The following is a 19,848-nucleotide window of genomic DNA, read 5'->3' on the forward strand; positions in this document are numbered from 1 at the left end:
TGTGTGTATGTTTCACCAGAGCTTGTATTACACATGATTAAGAGGAAAGAAAAGTAAAATGCAGAGGTGGAATGAGTATACGTAGGGACTGCACAACAAATATGAAAACAGAGGAGACGCATCATGGCCTCACCTTTGGATTTTGTTAGCATCACCCTCGTCCTGAAGGCACCCTTTCCCGGCACGGTGCAGGTGGCAGAGTCGCTGACGTGGGTAATTGCTGGGGTGTGGGGAGAGAAGTGCTTCCTCTTCCAAACGAGCATGACTTTGTGCTTCTAATGCCTTGTCAGGGTCCCCTGGGCCCAGGGTGAGATGGCAGCAGTGTAACCATGGCAGTGTTTGTCTCCGGGATAGTCACTGGTCTAATGACTCATCCCGGAGAATGCGGTCACGTGTGCAGCCTCCCTGCTTCCCTTTGCCCTATTTCATCCAATCTTTTGATCTAGTTATATAACCAGGAGTCGGGAGGGGTGGGGGGAAGGAAGCAGTGCTGAAGAATTGCAGGTAATGTGACCAAAATGTGTCTCTAGCTCAAATAGCAGAGCTGTTGTCTGGGAAGCCTGGGAAACTGGGTTTATTCCCAGCACAGTTCTCTGTCTGCAAGTGAATGTGATGTGTGATGTCTGAGCTTGTAAGTTTAAGGAGGCATGGTGGGAGGACAGGGCTCCAAGACCTTGGCTGTGGTAGGAGAACTGCTGTGACTGTAGCAGCGAGCTCCTTTGCCTTTATCTTCACATGCAACGTAACTCTGTCCTGCATTCATCGTGAGATCTGTTTCATCACATAAGTTGTGGATACCTGTTTTTCTGGTATGTGTAAGACTTGCTGGGACCGATGTTCACAGAAATGGTTGAGCTGCTCTGCTGGTGTTGGCCCATGGTGGGGTGAGCCCTGAAGTCCTAAACGGATTCTGACATAGGCTTCAACCAAATGCTGGGGCAGGTCTGGTGGGATGTCTGGAGAGGAAGCTTGCAAAGATGGTGCTTTTCACCAAGGTGTGAATCTAGTTCTTGTCATCTCAATTTTAAGAGGTGATATTGGTGGTAAGGTTCATTTAATAGGCATATTAACGTGGCAGCTGTAGAGGTGCCTGTACGTGCAATGTGCTGTACTGAAGCATCCTTCATTTAAGCTCCCAGCTTTTTGAGAAGGGATGCTCTTTGTCTCCAGATCCCACGGAGTCACAATGTGGTGCTTGTTGGTTCTGTATTACTTCATCTGCCACATTCTTTGGCGTTGATGTCTTCTTCCCTTCTTTCGTTCAAAGTTCTGTCTAAGTGTCATTGCAGTTCAGTCATTAGCTCAGATACACAGTATAGACAAGAAAGCTGATTGAGACCAGGTTCAGGGTATCTCTTCGCCTGACACGAGGGAACAAGATGCTTCAAAGAAGCTATTACAAGGCTTGTCAGAAACAGTTTACTTCAAGGGAAGCTTTTGAACAGAAACATTTCCTTTCTGTGCTCTGTGAGCATTAGCTTGGTCACCGGCAGCCTGTTGAAGAGCAAAATGTCACATAGAACAAGGTGTCATTTCACATAGTGCTTTAAGACTGAAATCAGCCAAGTCTGAAAATAGGAGAATGTAGAAAAAAAGGAGCGCATGTGGTTTATAATGTGGAAAGAGTATTGCCACTTACTTCTTGTTTTTAAAAAAGCTTGCCAGAAGTTACCATTTAAATCATGAGAGTGGACCCTGGTGATAAAACCACTGAGCTGCCTGCTAAGCTATGGCCCAGTGTTTGAACCAGATAATCTCTTAACTTGGACAATGGTTACACAGGTGTCATATAAATGGAAATTTCTGCCCCACATGAATGTTGTGAAACAAAGAAAAAGATATTTATGAGTTCCTTAATTGGAGCTCATTGGGCCCGTGTAAGAAAACAGGCCCTTAGGGGCAGCAAGTGCCCTACGTGGACTGAAATAATTTTGCCTTGTTTTCTTGTCAGGGCACTTTTGGGCTGTGTTGAGTGGTGTTAGTCTTGGCTTTCACTGGGAACAGACCCTTCACCGTAAAACTTTTTAACACTCTTTGAGTGGCACTGTTGTAAAGGACCCCAGTTTTGACCCTCAGAGAAACATGTTTGCAAATGAGTGAGAATAGGGGTTGTTGGTTGATGAATGCTCGTGTAAAAGCCAGCTGCCAGTCTGGCACAGTTTTTCTCATGTCATTACCTCCTTCTCTTTTCAGACCAACCCCAGGAAACCGTGTTCAGCGGTGACCATGTTGAACACACGGAGGATGGAGAATGGCAGCGCTCTACTTCAACTACCTCATCTCAGAGTGAGCGGGCAGAGCGACTCTTGCAGAACCAGCACAAGAGCCTGGCCTCTGAGGACACCAAAAAGAAGAGGGCTCAGAAACCGTCTCACATGCGGAGGAACATAAGGTTAGCGGCAGCAGGACAGAAAGAGCTAGCGTCCTATATAGACTTTTGGGTAGAAATGGACTTTGCTTCTGAGCTACATTTTGCCACTGCTGGCAAACCAGATGGCTTCTTTTTTCCAAAACCTTAGGATTTCACCAGTGGGAGTAGTATGATCTCAGACTGGAGTGCTGCATGTGGGTGCAGACTTGTTTGGCATTTCAGAAGAGCGAATATTTGGTTATGGAATATATTGCAAAAATTGTGTACTTGCTGATGACTTTTAAGACATGTAATTGAAAAACAGCACCACCATTAAGTAAATATCCAGTTTCAGATACCTGCTGATGAGGATCCTATTGCAAACAGCCTAAAATGTAGTCCTTCCCTCTACTGTCCTGGGTACTTGTTGGCAGGAATGCTGACGCTGTGACTGGTGACTGAAATATTGGAAATCAATTTCACCTGAATTTTCTAAAGCAGTAATTGTTTGATTGCGTAAGTTACCACATAGATTCTGGGACAGATTGGGAGGTGGCAATTCACTATGAAATTTTGTTCAAGGGGATCTAAAATGCTCAGAGGAGTCATAATGGAGCAGGAACACATGTGGCAGCAAGTGGCTCATTTGCCCTGTGTGTAATGTGCTGGTGGTCTTTGGTTCATATTTAAGCTTGTGCAGACTGATTTTCTTAAAGTCGAAGGAGTGAGCGTTGACTAGACGTTGGAAACTGAGACCTAGTTTGGGGGAGCTGGATTTTACCACTGCTTGTACTGCATCTCTCCTCTGGCAAAAGAGCCTTCATTTCCAGGGCTGCACATGTGAAACTGAAGTAGGGGAAAAGCAACTTTCGGAAGTAATGAAAAGTACCTGTAAAAGTAAGATGCTTTGAGAGCATCCTTTGAAACAATTGTTAAAACCATTACAGGTCCTAGTTCCTGAAAATACTACGTCAGAGAAGAATCAGGGTGATGACTTTTTGCAGGGCAATTGATGCCTTTTCCTCCCATATATCTTCTTTGCATGACTTTGTGCATTTTCTGTTTATAAACTGCATAGCAATAAATAACATCCTTTCAGACAGAAGAACTAGTCTATGATAACCTAGCTTAAGTGTGTACTTACCCACTCACATTTTTCCTCCTTTCATTGTTTTGCTTCTGTCAAACTTTTATCTTTTCCTTCAGTAATAGTAGTGTCACCTGTTGTTGGGAAGCACAGTCTTGAAATAGCTGTAGAATTTGTCTATAGCTTTTGGTGATGATGTTCCTAGTCTGCGTAGCTGACAGACTACCTGGAGCTTGTCAATCATGTTTTGAGCCAGCTGTACAGCCATTCAGGTTTTTGGAAGAAATTGTTTGAGTGTAACCAAATCATGTTTCTCTGTTTGCTCCTGTGTTCAGAAAGCTGTTGCGTGAGGACCAACTAGAAGCCGTGACAAAAGCAGCCCAGCAGGAAGAGTTGGAGAGAAGGAAACGGCTAGAGCAGCAGCGGAAGGATTATCCAGCCACTATCCCAACTGTACCCCTAGAGTTTCTTCCTGGTAAGCAGTGGGAGATGCCACCCAAAGCAAGATTTTTTTAAGGATACAAGGTAGTGCCATGCTTGTCCATAGGACAAGGGGTAATGGTTTTAAACTAAAAGAAGGTAGATTCAGACTAGATATAAGGAAGAATTTTTTTATGATGAGGGTGTGAAACACTGGCACAGGTTGCCCAGAGAGGTTGTAGATGCCCCATCCCTGGAAACATTCAAGGTCAGGTTGGACGGGACTTTGAGCAACCTGATCTAGTTGAAGATGTCCCTGCTCATTGCAGGGGGATTGGAGTAGAGGTCCCTTCCAACCCAAACCATTCTATGATTCGATGCTGCACTTGGACTTTCAAGTGTAAACTCTTGAAACGGCAGTTCCAAACCACTTGCCGGTTCAGTGTAGTCAGTTCCACTTCTGAGCTAGTTCTGAATCAAGATGCTGTGGCTGCATGGTGAAAGGTGCCAGGTAACTTTTGTTGAAGATATTTTGACAAGTTAATTGTGTGTAAGCAGGATGCTGGAAAGGTCTCTCTTGTCTTTCCAACTGGTATGGAAGCTTAAACCAACGGACTTGACAGAAATGCCACGTCCTTGGTCCAGATCATATTGGTACTGTGGTCTGGTAATGCATGAGTCTGGTACTAGGGATAGTGGAAGAATAGGCTGTGTGTGCTTATGTTCATGATGTTAGACTGGTCGCACATACGTTCATGATGTAACCCTGTACTTTCTTGCATGTTTCAGCAAGCAGTGAAATAAACAGGCAGTATAAATGGTTGAGCATCACCCTTGTCTTCTGGTGAATATGTCATCTTGCATTGTCTTCTAACCTGGATCATTTCAGTGATCTAGTTTATAGCACAGCCTCTCAGACTGGTGTAAAGGGCAGAGAAGTGCAGTGGAAGTTGTGTCGGGTGTAAGGAGTTCTTGAATTGACTTTGCCTCCTGAGAAAATGTATATTCTTCCTTAAGTGCAAGTGTTCAAAACATTTTTGCATGGGAGGGAAGGAATAAGAGCTATTTAAAACGCTTTAACTGTTGCGGAGTAGATTGCAGCCCCAGAAGAACGTCGTTGCTTGCTGAGTCACTGCAGCGGTGCTTATTTGGCCCTATTAGTTACCCTTTCTTCCTACATGGCAATACTTAAACATACAAACAAATGGTCTTGATCAGCAAAAGTTGTTTATGATATGTGGGATATAATTATTACAGTGTCCCTACTAACAAAGGACAGTTAGCATCCCTTCAGCAGTTGGTACTTTCTCTGCTGGATGAAAAACAGCTTTTACTTCCGAGACCCCCAAAAAAAGAATTAAAAAAAAAGGGGGACTTTAGCATGTTGCATGGTCAGTGTGTCCCAGCCGGGGCATGCAATAGAGAGGGTGCCATCAGCAATGGGCTATTGTTTCGGCATATTGAGAAAGCAGGAGATTGTGACCCAGGAAGCTGAGTCATAGCAGTACTGTAGACAGTGAGAGTCTGTTATGGAAAATTCCAGGGCTAAGTTACTGGAGCAAAAGTGGAAGGAAATACTGTCTGGTTTCTGAACAGTTTTGTCTCCTTCCCCATTATTATGAATTACTTATTGTTTGTAATTTATGTTTGTAGAGGACATCGTTTTCAGAACAGCAGAGGCTACCCAGCTCCCCCCTCAGGTCCTGGCTGAGGAAGTGATCTGCCTAGATAGTACCAGCAGTGGCAGTGAAGACGATGCTAAAGGAAAAAATAGCATTAAAGATGGTAAGTGACCAACTGCCTCACCCTGGTCTTCTCGCAATATGCTGTTTATTTAGCCACAAGTCTCCTGTTTTCATCTAGTAAGATGCTCTAGTAGTGAATCACTTCAGATTTTTGTAGGCCTATTGATTTCCAAATATATGGCCAGTTCTGGCCTTTGAGTCCTAAGCTGACATTTACAACCTGGCCTATCAGGCACTCTTGCGAACTTGTGTTTATTTCTGCTTTATAAATGCACTTAATTTTGCTCAGTGCTGTGCTGAAGAATGCTTACATGAGAGTGGCATCATCTGCTGTGTATAAAAGGAGCATCTAAGTATTCAGATCTGCAACTAAAAGTGGGTTTTATGTCCCTTGTCCCAAATGGATCTAACCTGACTCCTTTGTACCACTCTGGTAGAGTACTTCTGCCTGATTTCCTGGGTGGTCCTTAGACATTGTATCAACAGATAAAATGCATGTCTGGGTTTGGGAATTAAGAGGACACATGGAGGAGAAAGTAAAACACTTACAGAAACTGTCTCATGTTCTGTTTGAATCAGCCCAAATTAATGTTCTCTGAAACATGGGGAAACTCATTGCTTTTATATGCTGGCTTGAGGGGCCTGATGCGGGCCTGTATTGTGCCTGCTTGTTCAGAATAGGTCATTAGGCCAGTGTGGAATTGCAAAAGGTGGTAGCCTTATTTTCCAGATATGAGTTTTTTTCCATGCATGATAAACCCTGACGTGAAGTTAACCTTTGCCCTTATTCTCTCCTGCTTTGGTTACTTTACAGAAGTGATTGAGCTGAGTTCAGGAGAGGATGATGCCCTCCAAATTGTGGACAGCAGTGACTCTGGCAATGAAGGGGAGGACGACGGCAGTGAAGAGAGCAGTGGCTCTCATGTGAATGATGCCTTAAATCAGTCAGATGCTCTGGGGCAAGTAATTGTCAACATCAATCATCCACCAAATGAGGAGGACATTTTCCTGGCTCCCCAGCTTGCACATGCAGTAAAACCCCATCAGGTAGGCTTTATTATTAGCCTTGAAAATGCAATGAATTCAGGCAAGCCTGCCTTGTAATCTCAGCAGAACTTCTTCGGTGAGACCTGTGACCAGTCTGGTTGTTGTGCTGGCTGTTGTGGACAGTCAAATGATAAGGACAAATTAAGGGAAGGCCAGGGCTTTGTATAGTTTGGCTATTGTTATCATATGATAACCAGAGTATTTCAAGAGCCCATAGTCATCTTCAATGACAGGATAAAAGAGATGAGAATGTACTGCTTGTTTCTGGCTGTACGTGTAACAAAATTCCTTCAGCTCTCAAAAGCAAAATATTTTATAACAATTAGAATTCATTGTGATGCCCGAGAAGTTTTTTACCTGGGTGTCTTGGTGATGGATAGTGTGGTGGTATCTGGCACAGAAAGGAATGTTTTCCTTTGTATATTTAGATTAAAATTTTAAAAATAAAATTATATTTATAAACAAACTAATCAACCCCAATTCAGATTCTCTGGCTACAAATGAATTTTGATTTATTGTTATATTCTCAGAAAGTTTTATGAGTATCTAAAAATACTGACTTTCTGAGTCTTCCCTAGATTAGAATACTGTAGTGAACTTGAAACCATGCCCTTTATATTTTCCATGGTTTATGCAATCCTAATGTGCTTGCCACTCTGTAAATACATACCCATCTTGTTGTTTTCTCCCACCATTCTAATACCTTTTCTACTTTTCTGTCTAGATTGGTGGGATCCGATTCCTGTATGACAACTTGGTCGAGTCCTTGGAGAGATTTAAAACCAGCAGTGGGTTTGGGTGTATTTTAGCACATAGCATGGGCCTGGGCAAGACCATACAGGTCATCTCTTTCTTGGATGTACTTTTTCGGCACACGGAGGCAAAGACTGTTCTTGCCATTGTACCTGTAAGTAGCTCGTGTGAAGGGCTGGTTGAGGGCCTTCCTTGCACTACTTCTTTCTTTGCATAGAGGAGATTGATTAGTGTCCTGTCTCACATCAAGCTCTGTCGTACCCTTGCTCTTCTTCTGCGTCTTTCATTCCCTGTGTCCCTGAGTTTGCATGCTGTGGTCTGCTCCTTCTGTCTGGGCCCAGCTGCGTGTCATTCCCTATTCTCATTTCTGCTCTTAAAATCCCGAGTGACTCAAATTGGGTTTTTAATCCTTCTACGGCTAACTTTTTCAGGTGAATACGCTCCAAAACTGGCTAGCAGAATTCAACATGTGGCTCCCAGCACCTGAAAACCTTCCTGCTGATTATAACTCCAAAGAGGTCCAGCCCCGTACCTTCAAAGTCCACATCCTGAATGATGAACACAAGTAGGTGCCAGTAAAAGCCCTTTTGAGCTCTTGGACTGCATCATATGGAACTGTTATCAGAATTGCTGTTGGAGACTCTTTAGTTTGGGCTAATTCTGTGCCCTCGACTCCCAGATTTTTCCCACTCTGCATTTGTTGTGGACACCGGCTTGAGAGGAGGATTTTGGTACCTGGGAGAGATTTACTGTCTCTTTCATTCGATATTTATATCTTGTACTTCCTTCTCCCACTGCTGATACACCTTTCTGTTCTCCCGTATATGCTGAGATCAGGAACCCAGTTCCAGAGACAGAGCTACTTCTGCAAAGAGGAGCAGAAGTGCTACGGTTTATTTCTGGTGGTACACTGCTAGTCCGGTCAGAGTCCTGGGACTCGTAAGCATGTGCCCCCTGTACCACGTCTCTTGTATTTTAAATGTTGGGGTTTCTCCCTGAGATTTTTCACACACTTAGGGATTCCTCTACCCGACACTGTGACTTTCTGTGAACTGTGTTGTCATTGAAGGATTCTGGCAAGTTATACAAAGCCTCCTTGTCCAGAAGGGAGAGATCAGTGATTGCAGTTACAGCCTGGTGTGGAGTGTATTCTTGGCTCGTGGATCTCTGCTTCTTTCTGGGTCATTTGTTTTGCATGGATCAGGACAGCGTAGTGATCCTAGGGAACTCTCAGTTCATCGGCTGCGTTCATACACTTATCTATTGAGGTCTTCACCTCCTGGGTGGAATGTACTTTGAATCTGCTGATGCTACTCCAGCCATGTGTTTAGTATTGGATGGGATCTGGTGTGCTCTGGGAGGATTGAGTGAGGACAGTGTCTTGATCTGAGCCAATTCTGAGCAGGTTAGCAGGGAAGGAATACTTGAGGGACACTAGCATTGGAAGAGACAACAAGGGATAAACGACTAGACGATTACAACCACGTACATTAGCAGCTCGTTCTGAAAACGGTTTTTGCAGAGGCAGTCTCCTCAACAGCTCTTTAGAAAGGATGCTCTCAAATTTGATATGCTTTTGTACATGACAGACTTCTACAGCTCAGTTCCTGTAAGGATTTGTCATTCTCAACCCTGCTACCCGTGGCACATAAAAGGCTTTTTTCTTTTCCTCTGTACCACATTGTCTCCTCGAGAAACTTCATTGTATTCTTCTGTCTGGTTTGATGCGAGGAAGTGCTTTAATTAATTGAACGGGTCTTTTTTCTCAGCAGACTCCAATCCAGTGGTTCAAACTGAAACTGGAGAGAAAGCTTACAGTTTATTAGGTTGGTTTGTTTGTTTGTTTTGCAGGACAACAGCTGCACGTGCAAAGGTGGTGAATGACTGGGTGATAGAGGGTGGTGTGCTGCTGATGGGATATGAGATGTACCGTCTCCTCTCACTGAAGAAGTCCTTTGCCACTGGCAGGAAGAAGAAAACAAAGAAACAAGCTGGCCCTGTCATTATTGACTTGGATGAGGAAGACCGGCAGCAAGAGCTTCTGAAAGGTGGGGGGCCAGTCCTCGAGAGGGAAAGTGTGATCCTGTTGTCCAGCTGGCTATCAACTCTGGCAGCACAGGGAAACAGCCTATAACTTGCTTCTAGCATCCCTGGAATGATCAAACTTTGCTGGGCAGGATTGTGTCTTTGGAGACAGAAGGTTATTGAGCTTTGGTTGAATCTTTCATTTCTTGCCATAGCTGCAAGTAAGCATGGAAGTCAGTACACCGACCTTGCGGATTTGTCCGTGTGAGATTTACCAGTCTGATCTGATGCAAGACGCCGAACTTGATGCAGTGCAGGTCATTGAGCAGAAATCAAGGGACAGTCATGTCTGGTCATTACCACATTATGCTAGATCGGAGCTAGTGATCGGAGCTAGTGTCTAGTCACATTTTATTTCCTGAATCAGCCTTGCTCTCTGCCACCCATGAATGCTGCTTTTTTTGTCTTTCAGAACTACCCCTCTTTTTCTTTTTGTGAAGTTGGTGACCGTATAAAACCAGAACTTTGTCTTACTTATCTCTAACTAACACTTGATGTTCCTTGTCCTCAGGGATTGAGAAAGCTTTGTCTCGCCCTGGCCCAGATGTGGTTATTTGTGATGAGGGACACCGGATAAAGAACTGCCATGCCAGCACTTCGCAGGCCCTGAAGAACATCCGCTCCCGCCGGAGGGTGGTGCTGACTGGCTACCCGCTCCAGAACAACCTCATTGAGTATTGGTGCATGGTAGACTTTGTCCGACCTGACTTTCTAGGCTCACGGCAGGAATTCAGCAACATGTTTGAGCGCCCTATCCTGAATGGGCAGTGTATTGACAGCACCCCTCAAGATGTCCGTCTCATGAGGTATCGCAGTCATGTCCTGCATAGTCTGCTGGAAGGCTTTGTGCAGCGGTGAGTCCACAAGGAGTTCTTAACGGTGTAGTCCGTGCAAAGAGCTCCTGCATGTCAAATTAGCCTGCTTGTTTGCTGAGTTTATGCAGTACAGCTAATCATGCTGCCTTACAGAATCATAGAATCATTTAGGTTGGAAAAGACCCTTAAGATCATCGAGTCCAACCGTTAACCTAACACTACCAAGTCCACTGCTAAACCATGTCCCTAAGCACCACATCTACACATCTTTTAAATACCTCCAGGGATGGTGACGTAGCCACTTCCCTGGGCAGCCTGTTGCAATGCTTGATAACCCTTTCGGTGAAGAAATTTTTTCTAATATCCAATCTAAATCTCCCCTGCACGACTTAAGGCCATTTCCTCTTGTCCTATTAGTTGTTACTTGGAAAAAGAGACCGACACCCACCTTACTACAACCTCCTTTCAGGTAGTTGTGGAGAGCGATAAGGTCTCCCCTGAACCTCCTTTTCTCCAGACTAAACAGCCCCAGTTCCCTCAGCCGCTCCTCACATGACTTGTGCTCCAGGCCCTTCACCAGCTTCGTTGCCCTTCTCTAGACATGCTCCAACAACTCAATGTCTGTCTTGTAGAGAGGGGCCCAAAACTGAACACAGGATTTGAGGTGCGGCCTCACCAGTGCCCAGTACAGGGGGACAATCACTTCCCTACTCCCACTGGCCACACTATTTCTGATACAAGTCAGGATGCTGTTGGCCTTCTTGGCCACCTGGGCACACTGCTGGCTCATGTTCAGTCGGCTGTCAACAAATACCCCCAGGTCCTTTTCCTCCGGGCAGCTTTCCAGCCACTCTTCCCCAAGCCTGTAGCGTTGCCTGGGGTTGTTATGACCCAAGTGCAGGAGCCGGCACTTGGCCTTATTAAATCTCATACAATTGACCTCGGCCCATCAATCCAGCTTCTTAGGCTTGAGTTTTAAACAGGTACCTTATCTGTCTTTGTGGGAGGGTCTTAAGCATACAGAGAAAACCACAGAGGAGATTCTTAGGTTAGCAGCTCCATATTTCTCTCAGAATCTCTGTCTTGTTCAATCTGTCAACTGCAAAGTGGTCCTTATAGCTCTGTTTTGCCTTGGGGGTAGAAGTAAAGTTGGTTTGCTTTGGTACCACAGACTCTGATAATGGAGAACGACACCTCTAACTGCACCAGAGTGACCTCAGGTTTATTTTGATGTCTTAATAGTTAATTTGGATGTGCACTTTCTGACGTCCTCTACCCAAGGATCTGAAAGTGTTTCACAAACCCTCAGTTATGAAAAGTGACAGTGTCTCCACCACTCTGGAAACAAATCAGCTTTGTTTCTCAGATGAGGGTTCTAAGATGCTGGACCAGTGATTTGGATGGAGTGTCTTAGTCATTGGCAGAGCTAAAAAGAGACCTTAGGTCTTATTTTTCAATTGCCATGGAAAACAGGGCTTTCACCGCCCTCGTAACACTGTGACCTGTGCTAGAAGATTGTAACATTTGAGATCTCTGTAATTGTGCTTACAGTTGGTATTTGGCTGCAGGGAGAGTATCTCGGAAGTGTTGTTCATTAGAGAAGCATGCAACTAGAGGTCTTTCTCCCTGCAACCAGGTGGGCAAGAAGTCAAAATCTTACCCTACAGGCAGCGACAGAGAGATCAGATTGGGAAATTCCCTTCCCTCTGTTTATCTCTCTTTGTTTTCTCCACAGGCGAGGCCACAATGTCCTGAAGGTTCAGCTCCCATCTAAGGAAGAACACGTCATTTTGGTACGTCTTTCAAAGATCCAGCGGGCCCTTTATACGGAGTTCATGAACCGGTTCCGAGATGCAGGCAACAGCGGCTGGCTGGGACTGAACCCACTCAAAGCTTTCTGTGTCTGTTGTAAGGTAGGTTTTGGCAGGAGCTGCAAAGAAATATTCTGGTATGTAAGGGAAAGGCAGGAATATGGATGAAAACATCGGATAAAAGTGTGGTTGGCCAGGTGCATTTTCTCTGCCCAGAATGCCCTGCAATGGCCCGGCAGAATTGTTATCCCCACTTCCAGAACTGGGGTGCAGGGATGCTAAATGTCTTGTTCAAATTTGTACAAGAAACCTGCAGCCATCAGCTGAACCGGTACTGGGCAGATACCCTAACCATTTACCTGCTGCAGTGCAAACAAGCATCTTCCTTTGCGTTTGTGCTCTGTGGGGTGCATAGTGGCCTTCTGTTTTGTTCTCAGGGAAAGAATTCGGCTGTTTTAAACTCAGGAGAGCCTTTGTTAAGATCGTTTATACCTTGTGTCATGGCAGAGTCATGTTTTCTGTTTTTGCTACCTTAATGCGGTCAGACTGGCTTTCTCTGCAGTGCCCTACAGTTCCATGTGGTGTTGGTGATGAGGTGATCGAAGTATTAGTTCTTTCCTTTGAATAACTGTGGGGGCTTTCAGTCCACAATCATTGGCAGGCAGCAGGCCAGTGCAGGCCTAACCACTTTCTTTTTTTACTCCTTCAGATCTGGAACCATCCAGATGTGTTGTATGAAGCTCTGCAAAAGGAGAATCTGGCAAACGAGCAGGATTTGGATGTGGATGACCTTGGCACAGCAAGTACTAATTCCCGCTGCCAGCCTCAGGGAATGAAAGTCAAAACAGAGAGTAATGCTTTGGCATCACCAGTTGGAGAAGCTACCAATAGCAGGTTCCTCCAGAGCGTTGGCTTCAACCCCTTTCAGGAGAGAGCAAATCAGGTCGTTACTTATGAGTGGGTGAGTACCACTGCTGGAAAACTCTTCATTTGGAGAGTTATGATAAACATAGACTAGATACTTACTCTGAAAGACTGTACCTCTTTTTGTTAGGGCAGTTTTCTGAACTAGAGCAAAGAAAAGACTCCTCTGTTTAAGAGTTGGGGATTTCGCATCCATTTTCTCTGCCACAGAGCATCTTGATAAGCATGTCTGCATGGCACTGGGTAAGGATTTTGGGACTGTCATGAGGCCGGAGTGCAGGCAACGCTCTTACACCATTGTTTTCATCTGACCAAAAAGGCTGTGAACTTTGTTATTCTAAAAAAGGTGTTAGGGCAAAGTTTAATCTTGATAAGATGGTGGTAAATCTAGTGGGCTGGAGAAGAGGTCTTGAGATAGAAAGTCATGAGAGGTTAAGAGGATGCTCATTCATCCATAGTCCAAGAAGTCTGTCATTTGGAGCTTCTGAAATGGGAGGTAGCAGCAGTAGTTGGGGGAGTAACACTGTCACCCGGACCTGGCTGGTTGTATATAACCACTCTGCAATGACTTACTTCTCTCACCTTGAGACAGGATTGTTGAACTAAACAGGGAATGAGCAACTCCACCTGTAATAATCTCCCATTTCTCGGTAGGCCAAAGACATCTTATGTGATTACCAGACGGGAGTCTTGGAGAACTCACCCAAGATGGTATTACTGTTCCACCTAATTGAGGAAAGTGTGAAGCTTGGAGACAAGATCTTGGTCTTCAGGTAAGCAAAGTATCAACAACTGATCCTACAGTCACTAAATGCTTCTCTGGTACTAGGAGGTTGTTACATGGGGTGAGTGGTGTGGCAGTTCCCCTTTTCTCCTTTGTTGTATTAGATCCTGGTTTTCCTCCATGGATTTTGTACTTCTGCCGCTATCAAGTTTACTAGTGGTGTGAGAGAGGTGTGCTGCCACAAACAGGGTTTGACAGCTGTCAATGCTGTCATGCTTGGGGAAGAGTTCTGATGCTGCACTTTTTGCTGCTGTGGGGGCTTTCTCCTGAACAGCGATCTTGGTTTTGCAGCCAGAGCTTGTCCACGTTATCTGTCATTGAAGAGTTTTTGGCGAAGAGACCAATGCCGAGTCCTCCAGGCTCAGATGGAGGAGTTCACAACTGGGTCCGAAACATCAACTACTACAGTGAGTGCAGACAATCCTCCTCTCTTTTGGTGTGACACTGTTTGATCCTCTGTGACGGACTAATTCCTGAAAGTCACCCGCCATCTTCTTGTACTTGTCCCTGGGTGTGAAAATGCTCTTCTGAAGCATTATTCTGATGAAGTCTCTTTCAGAGTGTTTTTTAATTGCTTGGGAAGACAGTGTCAGTTTGATAGCAACTAACTGATAATTTCTAAACCTTCTTTTTGACATCTTACTCAGATGATGTTAGACATCTTTAACATCTCATTTACACACTAGTGCTTTTTTAAGTTGTAAAAGGTACTTTTAGTTTCTTGTTTGGCTGTTTTATAGATCTCGCTTCCCAAACCAGAATCACTTGTGGAATGCTTTCACTACCTCAGGGCTGTGAATTCCTCTTCTCCTCTTCCCCAGCTTTAAATCTTGTTCTGGCATGGGTTGTTGCTTTGTGTGGCTACTTTACAGGCCAGGACTGAGAGGAGTGGTGGATATGGTGTTCCTGATTTTTGCAGAGCTGCCAGAAGCAAGCTGCTGCCCAGGAACAGAGACATGATACCCCGCTGCACTCCTTTAGACCAGTACTTTCTGTGCTCAGACCCAGTCTATGGGATTTTGCCAAAGGCTTTCACAATTTTGCTTTCTCTTGGTTCCTCGAGCTTCCAGCGTACGTGAGGCCTTTGTGCCTGCTGCTCTTGCTTGCTGTCTGTCTTGCCTAATACGAAGCCTTAATGGGCTAGGTGTGTTGTAGCACTCCCGGTCTTGGCCTTGCCAAGCTTGAGTCATGTTTTGCTTGATCTTTTGATTGAACAAATCCCAATCTGGCTGGCTGCCTTGCACCTGCCTAGCTAGGCAAATTAGAGGTACAGAGTGGTCCAGTTGAGGTCCTGGAGTGCATGACTTGAGGAAGTCCTAGAATTGGTTGGGAACCAGTGCCAAAGCTCAGTGTTTCAGAAGGGGTTTTATTCTGATGGGATTCCCCCAAACATACAGAGCTTTTAAATGTGTCCTTAATTTTCTTCTCAGGACTGGATGGCAGCACCTCTGCCTCAGAAAGGGAACGACTGATTAACCAGTTCAATGACCCCAGCAACACCTCTGTTTGGCTCTTCCTTTTGTCCACACGGTAAGTTGGCTGGAGCAGAAAGGCACAGTGGAGGACTCACGCTGATGCTCTGTATGCATATGCGTTCTCAATTCTTAACTTCCTTTGTAACGTGCTCTCAAGACTCCATGGGATGATAGTGCCATCTGCTTCTGGATTCCCTAGGGGTGTAGAATTTTAGCCTTAGTCCTCTGCAACAACTTAACAACAGTCTTGGAAACCAAACATGGGTTTGAAGTTGCCTGTATGACTGGAGGGAACTTTCCATAGACACTTCATGGACTCTTGGCTGTGATGACTGTCCTGCCTAGAAGCTTTGAAAATTGGCCAAGGCAGCAATTTGAAATTTGCCTTTAATTTCCAGTGCTGGGTGTTTGGGTGTCAACCTCATTGGAGCAAACAGAGTGGTGGTGTTTGATGCTTCTTGGAACCCATGCCATGACGCCCAGGCCGTGTGCCGAGTGTACCGCTACGGGCAGAAGAAGCCATGCCACATTTACAGATTGGTTTCTGATTACACCCTTGAGAAGAAGATCTATGACCGTCAGATCTCCAAGCAGGGCATGTCAGGTAAGTGTGGATGGACATGGCACTCCACTCTTGGCTGTCACTCCTTTTAGTTCCTTTAAGTCCTGTTTCTGTGGTTTTCGTAATTTCTTTTTTTAAGGTTGAAAACCAGACAGCCAAAGAAGTGACAGAGATGCTATGTTTGATGTTTATGAGTTGGCAGTGACATGAGACCCTATAAGAAATGCATGGCAGAGCAGTAGGAGTTGTAGAGCCAGCATCCTCCAGCAGGGTTGTGCTGCCAGTCCAGTGCGGTGCCATTTACCTTCCCTGCTAGTCTCCTGGCTGCTACAAGAGACTGGAAACTTGGGGGGTAGTCACCCTGTTTTCCCCTCTGCCTGGGCATTACTTGTCTTAAACTGGACATTACTTATTAAATAACTCTGTACTTCCATTTCTCCAGCAGCAAGAGAGGGAAAATAGCAAAATTAAAACATATATTGCTACCTTTGCCTGATAGTGCTTACTTAGAAGCCAAGAATAATTAATTCATTCCAGTTCTGACCTGCCCTTGTACCAAAAGTATCTTTTGTGCTGGTTTGTGCCAGCTGTCGAGCTGCTCTCGTAGAGCATGCAGCTGAGGGTTGTGGTGACCCAGAAAGAGTTCTGCTGCCTGTGTCCTCCTTTGTCTCAAAACCCAACTCCAGAGGCAGCAGCCCAGCGTGATCGGCTCAGTATGCTGTCTTGCACTCGAGGTGGAGTCCCCTGGCAGCTGGCCTGGCTCCCAAGAGAGTCCTGGATATAAATGTTTTCTCCGTGTGCTCCTATTTGCCCTGTATGCAGAAAGGAAGGTCCAAGGAAAACTTTCAGGCTCTTGTGAGGGTGGGACCATGGCTCTTTTCTGAGCTTTCGACTCAACAGAGTTCTGTAAATTTCAGCACCTGGTTATTAACTTGAACCTTTTTGGTGGAATTTGTGGGAGAGCACGTACTGATGTGGCTGCGGTTCTGTCCCAGGGCTTGTATGTTTTCAGCCTTGCGATGTGAGATGGGACACATCCATAATTAGCTTCATGTTCCTGCATGCCAGGAGCTCAGTGACCTGCACTGCATTGCTGTGCAGTCTGGAGCACAAGGCATTTGTCAGCCTGGCTTGGTCAAACAGGCTCATCTCTGAACATGGCTGATGATTTTTCTCCCTGCCCTGACATTTACAGAAGGCTTCTGAGGATCGTGCAGATGGCAAGGAGGGAGCTCTATTAGGAGAGGAGCGTAGGAAGGGCAGCAAGCAGCAGTACCCATCCCTTCCCTTCTCTGCTCACTCTGTTCCCTCTCTTTTCCAGATCGGGTGGTGGATGATCTGAACCCAGTGCTGAACTTCACCCGACGGGAGGTGGAGAACCTGCTGCATTTTGTGGAAGAGGAATCCGACCCTGCTCAGCTCTCCCTCAATCCAAGCAAGATGAAAGAGTCTGTTCTACAATTAGCCTGTCTCAAGTATCCTCACCTCATCACCAAGGTAAGACCAACCTGCTTCCTTCCTGGCACAGCAGTGCACAGGTGGGAGGAGATCTGGAGGAGTCTGGCTGTGTGATGGGGACATGGTGGCAAGAAGGACGCATCTGTGTGCTGGTGGGAATAGGTAAAAAATCCTCTAGAGAGGGCCCTAAGAGCCCTGCCCTTCCCTGCAATGTCTTCTACACATTTAGAGCCACGTCTGTCCCGGACAGGTTTGGGGGCAGGTTGTAGGGCACCCCTTTCTTCAACTTGGTGCTGTGCCAGGAAGGTGGCAGTGGCATATCCCAGCTTGCTGCCAGCTCTCTTCCTGGGGTGGCTCTAAAACAAAGCTGGGATAGCCAGCACTTGCCTGTGTTGTGAAGAGTTTCATTGGCAGGGTGGTGCTGCAGAGTGGGCCTGTGGCCGGGTGCCGATGGGCTCTGGTGGCTGTGTGACGTCTCGGCAGGCTCTGTGCTTGCGCTCTTAGCCTGGCCTCTGGCTTGTGGGTTTTGCTGTGTGCTCATGGTGAGCGATGGCCTTGGCTGGGCGGGCTTAGCAACGGTGAGCGATGGCTTAGCTGACTCTGTCACTCTTCAAGCTGATGGTCACATCCACAGCGTTGCCCCACACATGCTTCACCATGACCAGCTCTGCCTCCCAACTCCCCTCTCCCCTGCTCCAGCCTGGGATGGAGACAGTGCTGATGCAGAGACCGGGTGGCTGCCATTTGGGGCATGTTGGTTCCCTCTTGTGGTGTGTTGGTGTCAAAACCTCAGTGCTGTGGGGTTGCAGGAGCCTTTTCAGCATGAGTCGCTGCTGATCGACCGGAAGGAGCACAAGCTGACCAAGGCAGAGAAGAAAGCAGCCAAGAAAAGCTATGAGGAGGAAAAGCGAGCATCCGTCCCCTACACCCGGCCGTCCTACGCACAGTATTACCCAGCCAGCGACCAGAGTCTGACGAGCATCCCTGCCTTTAGCCAGAGGAACTGGTGAGTACCTGCCTCTTTCCCTTCTTCCCATGCTGTAGACATGAAATGAGGGGGCAGAGGACCCTTAGCCCTGTCAGTGGGGGCACTGCACTTTCCTCCCTCCTCTCTCACTAGGCGACCAGCCCTCAAGGGTGAGGACAAGCCGGTGGCAAGCGTCCGCCCAGTTCAGTCCACCCCCATTCCTATGATGCCCCGGCACGTCCCCATGGGCAGTGCAGGATCAACCTCAAGTTCCAACCCCGCTGTCAACTTCCCCATCAACTATCTACAGCGAGCCGGTGTCTTTGTGCAGAAGATTGTCACCACCACAGGTGAGTTGAGTTGTGATACCCATGGTGAACTGAGGAGCAGGGTGAGTTGTTGATGCCCATGCGGGCTGTGGGCAGACGGGCATCAGAGCCACTGATACTGCCTCTCTGCATTTGAGTGGTTCCCTTGTACCTGGAGGACTTTCCCTGCAGGTGTGCAAGGGGCATGGGCCTGGCAGGTTGTTGGGAGTGAACTCCCCGTGAGAGGGCCGGCAATACTGTTGCCAGTTGCCCTTTTTTGGGATAGGGGAGATGCTGTGCCAGAGCTGCGTGGCTTTTGCTTCCTCAGAGCCTCTGCTGCCTTCCTATGCTGCTCAGAAATAAACCGAGGGCTTAATTCTAGCACAGCGTGTAGGAGAGACAACCGCACTGCAAGCAAAGGGGTTTCGTGGTGCACCTCCCCACTCCTGTCTGTGGCTGGCGTGTAATTTCACAGACACTGTTCTGTTTCTTCTCCCGCTGCCAGATATTGTGATTCCGGGTACAAACACATCCACTGATGTACAGGCAAGAATCAGTGCTGGCGAGAGCATCCACATCATCCGAGGGACAAAAGGTAAGTCTCTCTGTCTTAGTAGGACTTGTGGATAGGGTCTTAGCCAACGCTAATTAGCAAAGAGAAGGATGTAAAAGCATGAATCGGTCCCGTGAGAGGAAAAGAAACAAGAAGGGGAGGAGATCTGGACTCTGCAGTGGCTCTGTTGCAGCCCATGCTTTGGGTGTGCTGTTGTAGCTGACGCTTCAGGGCTATTGCAACTGTGGCTGCTGCTGCCTCTGAGAGGAGCTGTTGAACTTTGTGGCTGGGTGTCTCATTCTCACAACGCCCACTGCATGTACTGGGGCGGCCACACACTTCCCGGTGCTCCCAGAGCAAACTTCGTCTCAAGCACGAAGTTCCACATTTCCCACCGGCAGCACATTAGGAGGGGGTGAGCTCCAACCCGGGAAAGCTGAAAGGGTGGAAATGAGGAGTGAGGAAGGGGGCAGAAGCCCCCCACTGCTCTTCCTGCATGATTGTGGGCTGGCCTTACGCAGCACTGCTGTCCTATTCCTGCCTGGGCAACCTCACGGGCTCACAGAAACCGTGAATGAAGTTGTTCTGCTTCTGTTCCAGGGACATATATCCGGACCAGCGACGGGCGGATTTTTGCTATCCGGACCACTGGGAAGCCAAAGGGCAATGACGACCGTCGGACAGCTGCCTCAGGTAGGGGCTTG

The 19,848-nt window shown here is 46.7% G+C and overlaps 1 protein-coding gene across 10 annotated transcripts in view; it reads left to right on the forward strand.

Moving 5' to 3' along the window:
- Positions 1-19,848, forward strand: part of RAD54L2 (RAD54 like 2) — a 70,505-nt gene that overhangs the window by 47,224 nt on the left and 3,433 nt on the right. For all 10 annotated transcript variants that reach the window (XM_075159273.1, XM_075159272.1, XM_075159269.1 and 7 more), the window contains 19 exons: positions 2,194-2,392; positions 3,773-3,912; positions 5,511-5,642; positions 6,417-6,649; positions 7,374-7,556; positions 7,834-7,967; positions 9,254-9,450; positions 9,999-10,341; positions 12,038-12,215; positions 12,823-13,074; positions 13,692-13,810; positions 14,113-14,228; positions 15,252-15,351; positions 15,695-15,900; positions 17,180-17,355; positions 18,126-18,322; positions 18,437-18,633; positions 19,097-19,186; positions 19,745-19,837. In XM_075159273.1, coding sequence (XP_075015374.1) covers positions 2,194-2,392; positions 3,773-3,912; positions 5,511-5,642; positions 6,417-6,649; positions 7,374-7,556; positions 7,834-7,967; positions 9,254-9,450; positions 9,999-10,341; positions 12,038-12,215; positions 12,823-13,074; positions 13,692-13,810; positions 14,113-14,228; positions 15,252-15,351; positions 15,695-15,900; positions 17,180-17,355; positions 18,126-18,322; positions 18,437-18,633; positions 19,097-19,186; positions 19,745-19,837 — 3,285 coding nt within the window. The remainder of the gene's footprint in view (positions 1-2,193; positions 2,393-3,772; positions 3,913-5,510; positions 5,643-6,416; positions 6,650-7,373; positions 7,557-7,833; positions 7,968-9,253; positions 9,451-9,998; positions 10,342-12,037; positions 12,216-12,822; positions 13,075-13,691; positions 13,811-14,112; positions 14,229-15,251; positions 15,352-15,694; positions 15,901-17,179; positions 17,356-18,125; positions 18,323-18,436; positions 18,634-19,096; positions 19,187-19,744; positions 19,838-19,848) is intronic.

Source organism: Calonectris borealis, chromosome 10 (genome assembly GCF_964195595.1).
Source record: "Calonectris borealis chromosome 10, bCalBor7.hap1.2, whole genome shotgun sequence".
In the NCBI taxonomy this organism is placed as follows: domain Eukaryota; kingdom Metazoa; phylum Chordata; class Aves; order Procellariiformes; family Procellariidae; genus Calonectris; species Calonectris borealis.